Source organism: Rhinolophus ferrumequinum, chromosome 6, assembly GCF_004115265.2.
Source record: "Rhinolophus ferrumequinum isolate MPI-CBG mRhiFer1 chromosome 6, mRhiFer1_v1.p, whole genome shotgun sequence".
In the NCBI taxonomy this organism is placed as follows: Eukaryota; Metazoa; Chordata; class Mammalia; order Chiroptera; family Rhinolophidae; genus Rhinolophus; species Rhinolophus ferrumequinum.
In genome coordinates, this window is record NC_046289.1 from 70524553 (window position 1) to 70539625 (window position 15073).

The 15073-nt window shown below is 45.1% G+C and overlaps 1 protein-coding gene across 1 annotated transcript in view; it reads left to right on the top strand.

Annotated features, from left to right (window-relative positions):
• Positions 1-15073, top strand: part of RYR3 (ryanodine receptor 3) — a 479789-nt gene that overhangs the window by 404877 nt on the left and 59839 nt on the right. Inside the window, exons 65-67 of the mRNA XM_033107698.1 lie at positions 4584-4714; positions 11044-11364; positions 13516-13756. Coding sequence (XP_032963589.1) covers positions 4584-4714; positions 11044-11364; positions 13516-13756 — 693 coding nt within the window. The remainder of the gene's footprint in view (positions 1-4583; positions 4715-11043; positions 11365-13515; positions 13757-15073) is intronic.

Genomic DNA, 15073 nt, shown 5'->3' on the forward strand with positions numbered 1-15073 from the left:
AGAGTGCTTTTGGTTTGTTTGTTTGTTTCCTAGATAATTCATCCTCTGAGCTACTGTGTTTCCCTGAAAATAAGACCTAGCTGGACAATTGCTCTAATGCATCTTTTGGAGCAAAAATTAATATAATACCTGGTTATATTATATATTATATTATATTACATTATATTATATTAGACCAGGTCTTATTTTCAGGGAAACATGGTATGTTTCTCTTCTATTTCTCAAGAATGGAAAGTAGCATGCATGCATGTATGACTCTGTGTGTGCACGTGTATGTATTCAAGTGGAGGACACTATACAGGGATGAAACATCAGACAACTTCATATCTAAGAAGCTGAGTCAGAACTAACTCTTTCTCACTAACTCACGCAGTGCCTTTAGCCCAAGAGTGCATTCACCCTTAGCCTTGGTTGTCCTCCACAAAAGTAGGCAGCTGGCCCAGGTGAGAAGTTGATGAAATTTTTTAGTGCATTCTATAGTCACAGGACTTTTGCTTAGTGAGTTAATGTATGTTTGTTCTCTACTTGAGATGACCTGGGTCAACAGCTACAAAACAGGTCACTTCTTTCTCTTCCACTCCACCTTACCTCCAGTGGTTTCTCCAGGCTAGGAGTGCAGGTCAGAATCATGGCAGATGGCACATACACCTCCTCTGGTCCTGTCTGCCGCTCTGCAACATGGAACCTGGGCCCCATACACATGTCCAGCTGTTCTTGCAGGGCCTACTCACACCCTTAATCCTCATTGTTTCAAGCAAAACCTGACATTCTGGGCTCCTCAAAAATCTCCATGTTTACTTCCAGAAATTTCTACACTCCGCTCTAGGTCCGGAAAGTGTGTTTCAGTTTCAGCATTGTCACTTGATTTGGTTCATACTTTGTGGTTTGAAGTTATCACAGTTTCTAATTTCAGCATAGATCCAAATTTTTTACCATTTCCCCCCAGTTCTTGTGGGTTTTAGGGAGGATATTACAGTAAAACCCATGGTTTCTCTACCACCTTTTACTGAAGTTTCTTTGACTAATGACTGTCTGTAGGGTTGCAAGGGAACCACTAAATCTTTTCGTTTCCAGCTATAGCTTGAGTGTGCACTATGAATAGAAAAGACCACAGACACCTCAGTGATTGGGTTGACTGTAGGCGGAAAAAGTCATTGAAACATTCTAGAGTCCTCTCTTTTAGAATATTTTTTAATTGAGACAATACTGAGAAGGTCATTAACAAGTGGAGTTTTCAGATACAAAATTTCAGAGAAGGGTAAAGGCTTTTATGCATTTAACCATGGAGAATATTCAAATTCTTTAATATGAAGATACTTTGATTAATTGATAGAGCATTTGATGGGGGTTGGTCAAGAAAGCTAAGTTTGGACATTGATTACATTGAGCATTGAATCTCCATTTTATTTCAAATGAAAACTGTGTTTTCCCCTTCACACTTTAGAGAGATTTATTTCTTCCTTCCTGCCCTGTCCCCTTTGACCAATTGTTTCTGATAGAACATTTCACACTTTCCCTAAACCCCCGAGATTGCTAGAATTGCTTTCTAGAACCATGTCCAGCCCACCTTCTCTGGCCATCTGCTATATGTCGTTACCTCTCTTAGCATTCTCTGGAATAGAGGTGAAGGAGCTTTCAAAATTGCAGAGCTCCAGATATGTGCAAGGCATAATTATTATTACGACGATGAGTTTGTCTCTGCCTATGTCCCTGGCAATTGACATTTGTAAAACAGGAGCCCCCGATCCATGAAATAAAAAAGTCAGAGAATGACTTAGGAAGTAACAAACTGAAAGACAAATTGAAGCAAAACTGAAGTACAAATTGAAGTTTCTTCAATCTGTTACCATTGACCAAGTGCTATTACATGGGGGTGGGAGGGGTGGAGTCTGTACTAGGCAGTAGGAACTGAGGGGGGAAGAAGAAAGAGTTTCCATATCCAGTGATAAAGTCTTCAACAAGATCCTTTGGTCACTGTGGGGCTGCTTCTGTAGCCATTGCTGGGAGTGATCCACACCCACACTGCCCCCTGGGCAGCACTAATGACCAGAGAAGCATTATAACAACAGGCTTTTGTCCAGCTCAATCTCTCTAGGGCCTGGAGGCCAAGGTCATTCACTCTGGTATTTCACAGCCAGGAGCATTAATTGGCAGACTGCAGGGCTTTACTTTTACAGTACGTTAAAGAGAGAGGCCAAGAGAACTGTTGTTTTTATCCTTATTGGCCCAGTGGCTAATTAGCACCATCGTGCGCTCCAGACTTGAAAATGCCTTGTCATGAGCTTGTAGAGACTGGGATTCTCAGTAATTAGTATCGGGGAGAACAGGGACACGCGTCAGTGCAGCACTGGAGAACTATCTTTTGCCTTTTGTCCCAAGGACTGCCTTTGTATCAGACTAACTTTCTAGAAATCCCATGTCATGAGATCATGACTTCAATTTCAGTGAGAGCAAGAGAAAGAGAGGAGTGAGAGGTCTATTAGCACCAAAACAACACAGGACCCACCGTTTCACAGGTTCACCTCCTGGGCCAACTGAAATATGCTTGCATTTGATATTGCCTCTTGTCCTCCCGGATTGTCACCCAGATTGTTTTTCAATCGATGCTCTCCCTATGGCATTTCTTTCCCCTTCACAATTTAGCTCCTTATTTCCTGCTGCTCCTCAAAAGGCAAGACTGAGAAGAAATACTGTATTTCTCCTCATTGGCCGCTGTGGCTGTGAGACTTGACCGAACAAACCAGCCTGTTGTAGTGACATACACAGGCCCTCACTCTCCTCAACTGTCACTGAGAGTGTTGGTCATTCAGGTCTGAAGTTAAAACAATACCCCTCTTCTTAGGCCTTTCCACCACCTTGAGCTTCGCAAAGAAGGGAAGTCATGGGGAAGAAAAGGTGGGGAGAAGGAGTGCACGGTGAGGGAAACCGGACTGTCCTGGGGTCTGCTCAGAAGTGAAGCAACCACTGCCAAAGCTTCCCAGAGAGAACCCTGGTCTCTGTAGTCTCCATATCCCTGCTCCCTGACTCCTCAGGAAACAATGGCTCCCCTACTCACCCGCCACCGTAGAGTAAATGCTTGTTATCCACCTCCAGAGACCCTACGGTTTTGCCATTCTGGCTGCTTTGTGCTGGCGGATGTGTTGGCTGCTGTCGTAGTGAAGGGCAATTAATACAGTCTTGGGTGCATGTTTTGGTGTGAGCAGAAGGGGGAACCCTGAGGGTGGAATGCCTTTCTGTTTCCACAGAATTGCAGTAGTGGGGTAAGCATTTACTCTTGGCCCCAAGTGCACCCTCTCTTGCTGCCAGTTTTCTCCATGGTGGTTCTGTAACATCCCCAGAGATGCAGCCTGATACCCTCGGCGTCCAGGGATCCTGCTAGTGAGCTTCGTATGCACAGCATCAGTGCTCAATTTGAGTTGATCAGTCACAGAGGAAGGCAAGCAAGATGGGCTTGAACACTGTCAGCCCTTCCAATTCTTAATTATAGACCTATTGTCTACATTTTCCACTAATTATCTTTATACCCTGGTCTAACAGAGGACTCATAGTATTTCTTTGAAGAAAGTTTTCCCCTTATTTGGGAACGGACTTCACATATGTAACTCACAGACAGGTGTGTAACCTGTCCGTGATTGGATGCCAGTAGATGGTGGACAGAAGATATTGATGGGTGAAAAGTAGATGGTTCTGGTCTCTCATTCATCAGAAAACATCAGATATCAGGCCCCATCCAGCGCCCTCAAGCCGGCACTGTCACTGCATTGTCTCACTAGCAGAAAGGACTTGCTGGGTTGGGCAGTACAACTTCAATGCTAAGCCCAGGTCTGGAAGGAGGCAGTGTTATTTCAGTACGAGCTCCACTTGGGCCAGCCAGTAGCTGGTTCCTGTCACGTATGCTTGTAGACTTGCTTATCCCCCCAAGAGAGCACAAATCCTCCCAGGTGGAGCCCTAGAAATCTCATCTAGGAGTCCCAAGCATTTGTTTTTGTTTGGTTGCTTGTCTCACAGAAAGACTTAAAACCCAGAGCTTAATATATAGTGGACACTCAAATATTTGTGAAAGTAAGAGAGAGAAATAATAGGTGTCAGAGGTCTTTCTTCTAAATCAAGCAATGTGTTTTAAAGCCTATTGTTTCTATTGCAAGACAGGTCTTTTGTTTGGTGTCCAATTGATGCTTTTGGCCCATTATCTACTGTTCCCACTGGTGAACACAGGCTCCGTCCATAGCAGGAAATAGACACAGAGAAATTACACACAAGATTTCAAAACATTTTGAGAACAAGGAGGATCAAATTCAATTTGGATGCCAGAAAAACTTGCTCTCAGACACACTGGAAGCGAGGAACAAATCTACATAGTGTATTACATCACCTTAGCCAGTTGAGAACTAGCTTCCAAGTAATGAGACCTTTGCAAACCATTGGTTAGTGTTCAGTGAAAGATGGGTGGGGACAAGTGCATGCAACCTTGCTGAGCCCAGTGCCCAGGGATGTCCAGCGGAGTAATTTAAGGGGAAGTGGTCTGAGACATCCTGGGAGAGGGGCCTGGCCTGCCACTTCTAAATGCACTTCTTTGTTTCTAGACAACGTCCTGCCCTTGGAGAATGTCTGGCTTCACTGGCAGCTGCCATCCCGGTGGCGTTCCTGGAGCCCACCCTTAACCGCTACAATCCACTCTCAGTCTTCAACACCAAAACCCCCAGGGAGAGATCTAGTAAGTATCTTCCCACAGAGGTCATCAACCCATGTGCAGAGAGGAGAGCAGCCAGGAAGGAAGGCCACGCAGACAGGGAGCAGCAGCCCTGCACACTAATGGTTTACGGTCTGAGAGGGAGGCCAGAGCTGGGCCTGTGTTGCATGTGTCCTTCTTACTGAAATATTGGGTATGGGCAAGTCCTTTATTATCATTAGACTTTGGTTTCTTCCCATATAAAATGAGGAGACAATATAGTTGATTTCTAAATCCCTTCCATCCGAAAACCTCAGGTTCTCTTGTCCGCCTGTATCTCAGTTCTCCTCCTGCACCTGGAGATGTGACGACTTGTTCACAGCTCCTCTCCACAGTGTCAACAGAAGGGGCACATCTGTACGAATAACCTAATTATACTCTTCAAGTCCAAGGAGACTCTGTTTCCAAGGATAATGACCACATGTTCTCCATCTTCAGGGGAAAACAAAGCATGAAAAAACACCGCAGGGAACTGACATCATGCAAGAAACAAAATTTAACCAGAGCATTGATGCACTAAATTCTAGGCAAATTGTGACCATGAGCCAAATCGGGCGCACTGCCTGTTTTGGTAAATAACATCTTACTGGAACTTGGTCACTCCCACTTGTTGACATATTGTCTGTGGCTGCTTTAGCACTATGTTGTGGAGGGAAAGTCATTGTTCTTGGCTGAAACTCCCCTGTAGAAAAGACAGATTAACAGGAGATAACTGAAACTATTTTAATCACATACACACGTGCATCCAGATACCCCTCAAAGATATGAGGCTCAGGTGGCCAGCGGATTGAGCCTCGTATACCATCCTGAGCTAAGGAAAGGGGTGGGGGTCTGGGGCTTCAAAAGGAAGGAAGGCCATCACAGGAAGGAGAGAAGAAGAAAGGTTTATAGACAAAGGTGGTCCTGCCATGCAGGTGTCTCTCAGATGAAAAAGTTATGTTTGGTAATAGCTCTCTTCTGGGTAGTTCCCCACCCCATTCTAATGTAAGTTTCTTTTCTAAATGTAGGTTTCCCTGACAAAAGGGTAACTTCTCTTTTTTCCAGAGCTTCTCATTGTGCAGTTTCTTAAAAATAATCAGCTCAAAATAATCCTTAATGCCAAAGAGGCCTATTTTGGAGTGGCACATGCTGCAGCCCTCCCACGGCAAAGCTGAGTAGTAGTGGCAAAGACTGTCTGGCTGCAGCTCGTCAAATATTTACTGTCTGGCCCCTTATAGAACAGGTTTTCCTCCCATATTCTACAAGAACTTAGAACTGGAATCCAAGGCAGGTGGTAAACCTGCTTCTGGAGGATGGAAGTCTTCATATGTGGATGAATTGTGGTCCTACTGAAGGGCAGTAGAATAGGTGAGCTTCAAGCAGGAACCTTGAATCAAGCTTGGACTTCAACTACAATGATTTGATGTAACACGAAGCAAAAATTTCCACACCATGGTCTAATCAATATTAAGAAAAAATTTGTAAAAACATAGTAAACTGTTTCAAACCAGAACCATCCTATTCAGAACCAGTATTTCCTTAAAAATATGAATAGGTCATACCAGTAGATGACTAGACTGCATTGCGATTCCATTTAGTTCAAGCGCCCTTTTCAGACTGTTGTGAGATCCTAAGGGAGAGAATTCAGAGAGCCTAAGGGTTCACGCTATTACAAGAAAAGAGGGTCCTTGGCTTAGCGTAGGATAGAATTCAAACATGAGCTGATCTAGAGTTTAAAGTAAAAGTAAGTTTATTTAGCAGAGAGTAACTAAGAAAACAAAGGCCACTCCATAGACGGAGTGGTGGTCTCTAATCGCTAGTGGAAGAGAGACTCCCTCCAACTCCCAGGCTAAGGTTATATGTGTTCTCTGCTTCTATAGAAAATTCACTGGTATGGGGGGAAAGGAGGAGAACAATGGTGAGTTTATCTTTAACTTCAGTGAGCTGCAAGAAGAATAAGGGCAAGTTTGTTTATAACTCTTGTAAAGCACAACCTGTGTTTTCTTTCCGGGGTCTTCACTACAGGGATGGTTCTAATGGAATCTCTAATCTTCCGGAAGGATTGCTCTGTATCATTGATTAACGTCTGCCTGAGTTCTGTGTCTTCGGGCACGTAGGCAGCAGACTTGGAATCCAACCTCTTAGTTTCTTTTTCTGTAAAAATAGTCCTCATGCTTCTTCTCTATGTTACATGTTGTTACCGTGCTTTCCATCTAAGAATGCAGAGTGCTAAGCTTATTTCCATTTGCTTTTGTTACTTCAGATAAAAGAATCACCTTGTCCCCAGAAGTGATCACTAGGATAATTTAGACAAGTCCGCTTCATAAAATTCTTTTCCCGAGCTAGAACATAGTAGAGACTAGTGTTCTCAGAGCTAACTCAGACAAACTTCGCTGAGATGCCTCCACTTTCCAAAGTCTCATATGCAATCTCTAAATTAATTCCCCGACTTCTCAGCCTCATCTCAACCTTTCTCCTCTTTCTTGGACTAGCAAAAATATATTTCCAACCTTGCTTTTTTCCCACCCTCTCATGATTCCAAATGAGTCACATCTTGCAGCTGAGTGGGAGCTGAGCATCCGAACAAGCTTTGGTAACACTGAGAAAGGGCTGTGACATCTGAAGGCAAATGCCAGCTCAAGTGTTACTCCCCGTCTCCAAAGGGACATGGACCCAATCGTGACAGTGCTGGATGTTTATATATTCATTCTGCTCCAACTGTGATTCAAGAAATACTGTCTCTGTATCACAATGTGTAGAGCTGCGGCTTGGGAATGAGAGAGGCCTCCTCTGCTCTTGGGCTCATAGAGGTATGGCAGTAGGCAAAACGAGAACTCGACAAAGACAGGCGGAGGAAACGCTAGGTTGCCTTTGTTGGAGAGGGGAATGACTATCCCATTGTTCCCCTGCTCAAGGACTATGTGAAAAATGTTCCTTTTTATTTTACATTCCTTTACATCGATTTAATAAGACATGCTCAGAAATAGAAAAATTAGTATCCATCCTTGCATACTCGAAAGGAAGAAAAAAGACAAGGCTGTGATCAGAGACGACATAGTTCTTCATTCATCAGGGACATGCTGTGGGGCTCCGTTCCCAAGTGCCCTGAGCCCATGTTTTGCATCATTCAGTTAATCGACAAAGAATGAATTCTGATCATGTGTATGGCTCTTGAAAAGTAAAGTGTCCATGAATATGTATTCTGGGATAACCAGGTTAGCCTGGAGCCAGAGAATGACTGATGGCTCAATGGACTCTTAGAAGGTAGACTCCATTCATTACACAAAGTGGATGGCCGAAGGGATCACAGAGAGGCAGGGATGTATAGAGTGACAAGTGATGTGAGTCTTTGGTTTGGAAATACAATATGAACTGGTTTATGAAGACTTCAGTCAATTAGACATCTCTATTAATTGACAGTTGGTGTTTCGCCAGCAGTAACTCAGATTAGTAACTCTTCAATCCTATAAGATCCTGGAGCATTTTCTGACTCATCCAAAAATTATTCATGTATGGCTAGAAAAGGTTTAATGCTGGTATATGTCAGTCATTCAAAACTAGATAAAATCTTTAGTGATGTGTGACAGTGGTCTATTAATCAGAGTAATTAGGTTGGCCAAAACATCCTAGTCACCAGCCAGTTTACTTTCGAAACCCCTCCTAGAATAATCACCAGAGAGAAAGGAGGGCCAGTTCCCAGTAAGCTCTCTGCCTTTACTGCAAAGAGGTGGTGCTCTCTGGCACCATCTTCTTGAGGGAAGAACTGCTCGGTGAAGAAAATACAACTTTAGAATCTAACTCAGTGGTTCTCAAACTCTAACATACATCAGAATCGGAAATCTTGTTAGAATAAAGATTGCTGAGTCCTACCTGAGCTGCTAGAATTTCTAATTCAGTAGGTCCAGATTTAGAAGGTCCTAACAAGTTTCCAGGTGATTCTGCCACTACTTCGCTTTGAGAGCCATTGATCTAGAAGACAAAAGGACAGTATGTTCTAAGAATGCCCCGGAACAGTCTTATGTCTGATTCTGATAAGACCCAGCTGAGGCTGTATTTCAGGGAGGTAACTCAACAGCATTTATTCTGTGATTTTCTTACGTGGCATTAGAAGAACAAAATACCATCTGAATCATAAATGTTTCTTCCACTCAAAGACCAATTATATATAAATAACTTTTAAAAGTCAGTATAATGACTCCAGTGCAACAACCTCAGTAGCAACTCTGTGTTTTTCTTAGGTAGGAAAAAAAACTTTCCATGATGATGTATTATCTGTGTGACATTTGAACACACACACACACACACACACACACACTCTCACACACACACACACACACAGATATCCCCAAGCCTTCCCATTTATTGTACAGCAAATAATTGTAAACTTCAGTTGTATCTGTGGTGGTTGGCATTGTTCTGTATGCAGAGCTTGAAGGCAGAAAGTCTGACTTCTCTGTCTCTACTGATCTGATACTGTTTGTGTAAAATTATTTTGTTGGAAGTGTCCCCCCAGGCTCCCATATTGATGCCACCCATGATTGTTGTTACTCTGCTGCAAGGTACAGGCTAGACTTGTTCTGGGCGCGTGACCAGCATTGGTGGGGGACCAGGTCTGACCTGTATAATTCCCTTCTGCTGTAAATCATGGGAGTTCAGTGTTCTTTGGCTTTTATGCTATGAATCCTTTCGAATTGTCTACATTTTAAAGGACATTGGTCTATTCCTGACTTCCAAGGAAGAGAGTTCGCTAGCCTTCTACTCGCCAAAGGGTCACAATAATAACAGAAAGTCATCAGTAGGGAGAGGGTGTTAGGACCTCAGGGGGCTTGCTCCACAGCAGGGAGCTCCTCCGGGGCCCTCGTGTTGCAACCTGCCATCCAGTAGAACCACTTGTCTCGCTACAGACTCATTGTCTCCAAGACAGCCAGGATCATTCTGTGTCTCTGCTCCAGGCAGTACAATCATGAGAGAAATCAAAGCAGCCCCTTTCAATTGGCCAATATTTCTAATGGCCGAAGAATTTGCTGTGGCCTCTTTTTCATTTTAGTCCTATGGACCTAAAATCTGAAGGAGACTTCAAGCCAGCTGTAACCCCAATGTCAAAGGGCCTGCAGGCATAACTGACTTCACTAAACATAAAATCTATTTGAAGTCTTCTGCTTTATCCTTTGAAATTTATAGGAACTTTACATTTTACTTTTAGTATCAAAAATAATTTCCTCAGATCTTCTAGTGGAACTGATATTCTGGAAGAATGCTCCATATTTTCCTTTGGCTGTGGTGCCTGGTGCTTTGGCACCAGTGTGAGAAGTTTGGCCTTTGGGTGGAGTCGGCCGCCTGGACCCAGGTGGACTCTGGGGTGGGTGGGGGGCAGTGAGATCAATGGGTGCAGCTCAGAGCTTTGGGCTTGTGCTTCTTTCTGCTCAGAGCCCTTGTTATCTTCTTACCCATCAGAACCTCAGGACGCTTCTGGTCTCTCCTCCTGGCTTGAGTGAAAAAGTGTCCTTAACCTTAAGGAGAACAGGACACCTAGCCCCTGGCTTCTTCTGTTTGCTATTCTTGCATCTGACAACCTTTAATGTTGAACTCTGTCTATTGCCGCTTCATCCTCTCTGTCCTTGTTCATTGAAATGACCTCAGTCATTCAGTACAAGGACAAGATGGGCTAACTCACTACGTCTTGCACATAAGCCTGCAGAGACAAAAAGGCATAAGTGATTGACAGGGAGTCTTGGCACAGGTCACTTCAGGTCAACAATAACTTCTGTTGTAAATGCAGAAATTGACACATATGCGATGTTTTTTCCCCCAGATTTCAATTGGATGGAAAGTATTGTTGTCTGTGGTCCAGCTGAAAGAATATGTGATGAGAGAGGTTTCTTTTTTCTTTTCTAAACAGTACAGATATAATCCAGGTGATTGAACCACAAGCTGGCAACTAAACACCAATGAGTTGCTCTTCTCCTCCTAGTATTGCTATTCCTGCCATTCCTGCAGTGCATCCACTCAGGCCAAGAGGGAGAAGCGCACAGACTGGCTTTATCACAGAGAAGTCTTATGAAATATCTCTCAGCCATGCCTCTGTTGTGCTCCTTTCACCTTATGTTTAAGTGTTGCACCCTGAGTGTGACAGCTGGGAGGAGAACCCAGCCTCTGGAGGCTGCAGTCTTCCGGCAGACAGCTGAAGACAGATGCTCCTCCATGTCCCTTGCTCACTCGTGCGAGGCTCTGGGGTGGGAACTTACATGGAAAGACCAAAGGAAGGGCAGACAGGGTAAGAAGTCGCATCATGTGTGCTTTTGAATTACTGTCCCTTTATCCTTCCTCTTGGTCAGTTCTGGGGATGCCAGACACAGTGGACGAGATGTGCCCTGACCTCCCCCAGCTGGAAGCCCTGATGAAGGAAATCAACGACCTGGCCGAGTCGGGGGCCCGGTACACGGAGATGCCGCACATCATCGAGGTGATCCTGCCCATGCTCTGCAACTACCTGTCCTACTGGTGGGAGCGAGGGCCCGAGCACCTGCCGCCCAGCACAGGGCCCTGGTGCACCAAGGTCACCTCTGAGCACCTCAGTGTCATCTTGGGCAACATTCTGAAAATCATCAACAACAACCTGGGCATCGACGAGGCCTCCTGGATGAAGCGCATTGCAGGTACCATAGATCCTTTTCTCCCTTGGCCCTGGCTCAGTGACCAAGAAGCCCCGATTCTCTTTTCACCTCTTAGTCTATCTTTACACTATTTCCCTCTACACTCCTTAGTTACTTAACAGTAAGATGAATCCACTTATTCCCCTGTAGAACTTCTTGGAGCAAACGCTCCTGCCCCACGCCCCGGCTTTCCAGGCCCCTCAGACCTCCAGGAAGCCCTTCTTGATAAACTCTAACTAACTCAGACAATCGTTGCTATATTCGCCTTTGGTACTTAAGAATCCCATTTGCTCTTACAGTAATAATTGTCCATACTTTCCTGGTAAGTGATCCTGTGTAGAAAACTCACTCTCATCTGGGCTCTACTGTAAGTTCTTAGCATCTGTATGTCCTTTTCTGCTTTCTTAAACTCTCTAACTTATGTTCACAATAGTATCACTTCGTGAGGTATTTTTGGAGTGGTACTAGGGGGTATTGTATTTCTCTGGAACTCATTGCATGCTGTAGGCTCTTAATGAATGTTGTTAGCTGATTTTGTGTTCCTGAAGCAACTTCAAAAAAGGAAAGGCTTGGAAAATGAATAACCATTATTTCCACAGTCAGGAAACCATGAATATTTAGTGTCCTCTGTGTCAAAGTAGAGGCTGAGGAGGTAGAAGCTAAGGCAAAGTCATTGCCATGGGTGGACCTCCTGTTTAGATAGAGGATTCCACCATGAGAGCTGCACCAGTATTGTCTCCTGCACGGACCACACATGACGCACAGTGGCTGGGCCAAAGGGTGCTATCAGCACAACTCGGGGCATTTCCCTTCCTGGACAAATGAGTCGTGTTTCTCTGCAAGACCAAGGAAGAAAAGTTCCTACCTTTGTCCTTTCCCAGAAATGAACTGAGATCAAAATTATAAATATTCTGGGCGCTGATGGCTGCTAGCTAATACATAGATAGGCCCCTGTGAACATGATAAAGGTGCTCTTCTTTTCTTACCAATTAGCCCAAGGATATTGTTAACCCCAAGGCAATTTGTTGAGGAGTCCTAATTTTAAATCTGGGTTAAGGGAAGGAAGGAGATCAAAGGATCAGTTCCCTTAGCTCCCTGGAGGTGCGGAGAGGAAAGACGTCACAGCATGAGGGGCCCTGATGGAACCTGGCCTTTTACTCCACAGGTAAATCCAGGTCCAGCTGGGCCACTGAACTCCTGGCGCTGAAACACAGTTGAACTTAAATAGCTACCCCAAATCACCGACATATGGAATAGCCGTTCTGATTACAGGTCAAAAGCAGAGGTGCCCAGGGCAGCCGGTTAGCTCAGTTGGTCAGAGCACGGTGCTCTTAACAACAAGGTTGCCGGTTCGATCCCCACATGGGCCACTGTGAGTTGCGCCCTCCACAACTGGATGGAAACAACTACTTGACTTAGAGCTGATGGGTCTTAGAAAAATACACTTAAATAAAAGTTAAAAAAAAAAAATCAGAGGTGCCCTTCGTGAGGATCGGGGTGTGAAATGCAAGCCATGATGGCACTAAGTGACCACTTCTTGGTTAGTGCATCTGAGCATTTACCTTCTCTTTCTAACAGTCTTTTTTACAAAAGTAAAGAATAAGGCAAAATGAGATTACAAAGAAAAAGTGCTAGGATGTAGACTGTTGGGGGTGACAAATGTGATTGGGTTCATATACTTTTAACAACAGATTTTTCTGTAAAATAACCAGAAAGCAAAGTGTTGGGTGCCTACTCCTGACTCAGCACAGAGCGGGTCGTCGTGAACAAAAGGCTTCTTGCAATAAATTAATAATCTAGCCAGTGAGCCAAAGCCTGTGCAAACATACTATAAAATGATACAAGATAGTCATTCCAAAGAGCTAAGAGGTATGGCAAATGTCATGCATGCACGAGGATTTCAGGGGTGTCAGGGGCTCTCCGTGGCCTGGAGGAGCAGAACAGGAATCGGGGAGCTTCTCCTGTTGCTCCAATTCCCCGACTGTGGCTTCATGAGAGAGAAGTCCCAAGTGAAGATTAAGGAAGGGAGCAAGGAGCAGGGGCCAACCCGACATGAGCGGTTTCCACAGCCTCAGCTTTCGGTATCACTTCTTTCCTTTTATCAATTGTCATAATATGTGAAATGAGGGGGAGGCCCTTTGTTTGCACATGCAGTGTACGCTCAGCCAATCATCAGCAAGGCCAGGCCTGACCTGCTGAGAAGCCACTTCATCCCAACTCTGGAGAAGCTGAAGAAGAAGGCTGTGAAGACTGTGCAGGAGGAAGAGCAGCTGAAAGCTGACAGCAAAGGGGACACTCAGGAGGCAGAGCTCCTCATCCTGGACGAGTTCGCAGTCCTCTGCCGAGACCTCTACGCCTTCTACCCCATGCTGATCCGCTACGTGGACAACAACAGGTAGGAGGAGCCCTGCGGAAGCCTGTCCACAGGATGGAAAGATGGCGTTGGGTTGTGTCAGAGGTGAGAGAGGGACGTCCCATCTGCCGCCTCCCCTAATAAGCCCTAGTGCGGGACCTTTGGGTAGTGCTTTCCTGGACCAGTGAGTCCATATGGTCCACGGCATGGCCACCCGTTCCATCCTCCACGGCTACCACAGGTGAGAGAGAGTTGGTCAGGTAAGGGCAGCACCAGCGCACTCTGCCCTTCTGCTCCTCTGTCCCACATTCATTCAACAGATTTTACCGACTGTGTCAGGCACTGTTCTAGGCACTGAGGGATAGGTGTGAATAAAACAGACAGACGTCTGGCCTAGGGAGTTTTCATTCTGGCAGGGGAGTGAGGCACACAGACCATAAATAAAATAAGGCTTATATATAATTCATCTACTTATATATTTACTTACGTACTTTACTTATAAAGGTAAATTGTACAAAGCAGAGTGAGGGGAATTACGCGTGCCAGGATGGGGTGGAGTCATAGTTGTCAGCTGATAAGATGAGGTCGGGAACTCTGCAGGTCTGGGGAAGCGTGTTCCAGGAAGAGGGAACAGAGGGTGTGAGCCTGAGGAAGGAGCATGTTTGGTATGTCCGAGGGATCACAAGGAGGCCAGTGTAGCTGGGGAAGAGTGAGGGCTGGGGTGAGCGCAGATGTTGGCGAGACAACACGGGGCCAAGAATGCAGGGCCCTGGAGGCCCCTGTGAAGGCCTCTGGCTCTTCCTCTGAGTGAAATGAGAAGTTGGTGGAGGTGTTGAGCTAATCTTTGATGTGACCTGATTCATTTTTTGGACACTGTGATTACGGATGGAGGCAAATAAGGAGGTGGGGAGACAGTTGGAAGGTCCACAGTGATGTCGTCAAGAGCTGACGGTGCCGTGGAGACAGAGCCGACTAGTAGTGGTCGCCAGGGCTGAGGGTGGGGGGTGGGCGGGGGAGCAGCTGCTTAATGACACGGGGCTTTCCTTCCGGAGTCCTGAAAGTGCTCGAGACATAGATAGTGACAGTGGTTGCCCAACACTGTGAATGGACTGGATATCAGTAAAGGCAAATTTTATGTTATATGTACTTTACCATGATTAAAAAGAAAACAAGGGTTGAGGGTGGCTGGGGCTAGGATGGCAATGGTGAATGTTGACAGAAGATACCAGATTCCAGGTCTATTTTGAAGGTAGATCTCTTGGGACTTCCTGATTAGGAATGAGGGAAAAGAGGAAAGAAAGTCAAGTCAAAGATGATTCTGGGCAAATGGAAGGATGGAGTTTTCATCCACTGAGTTGG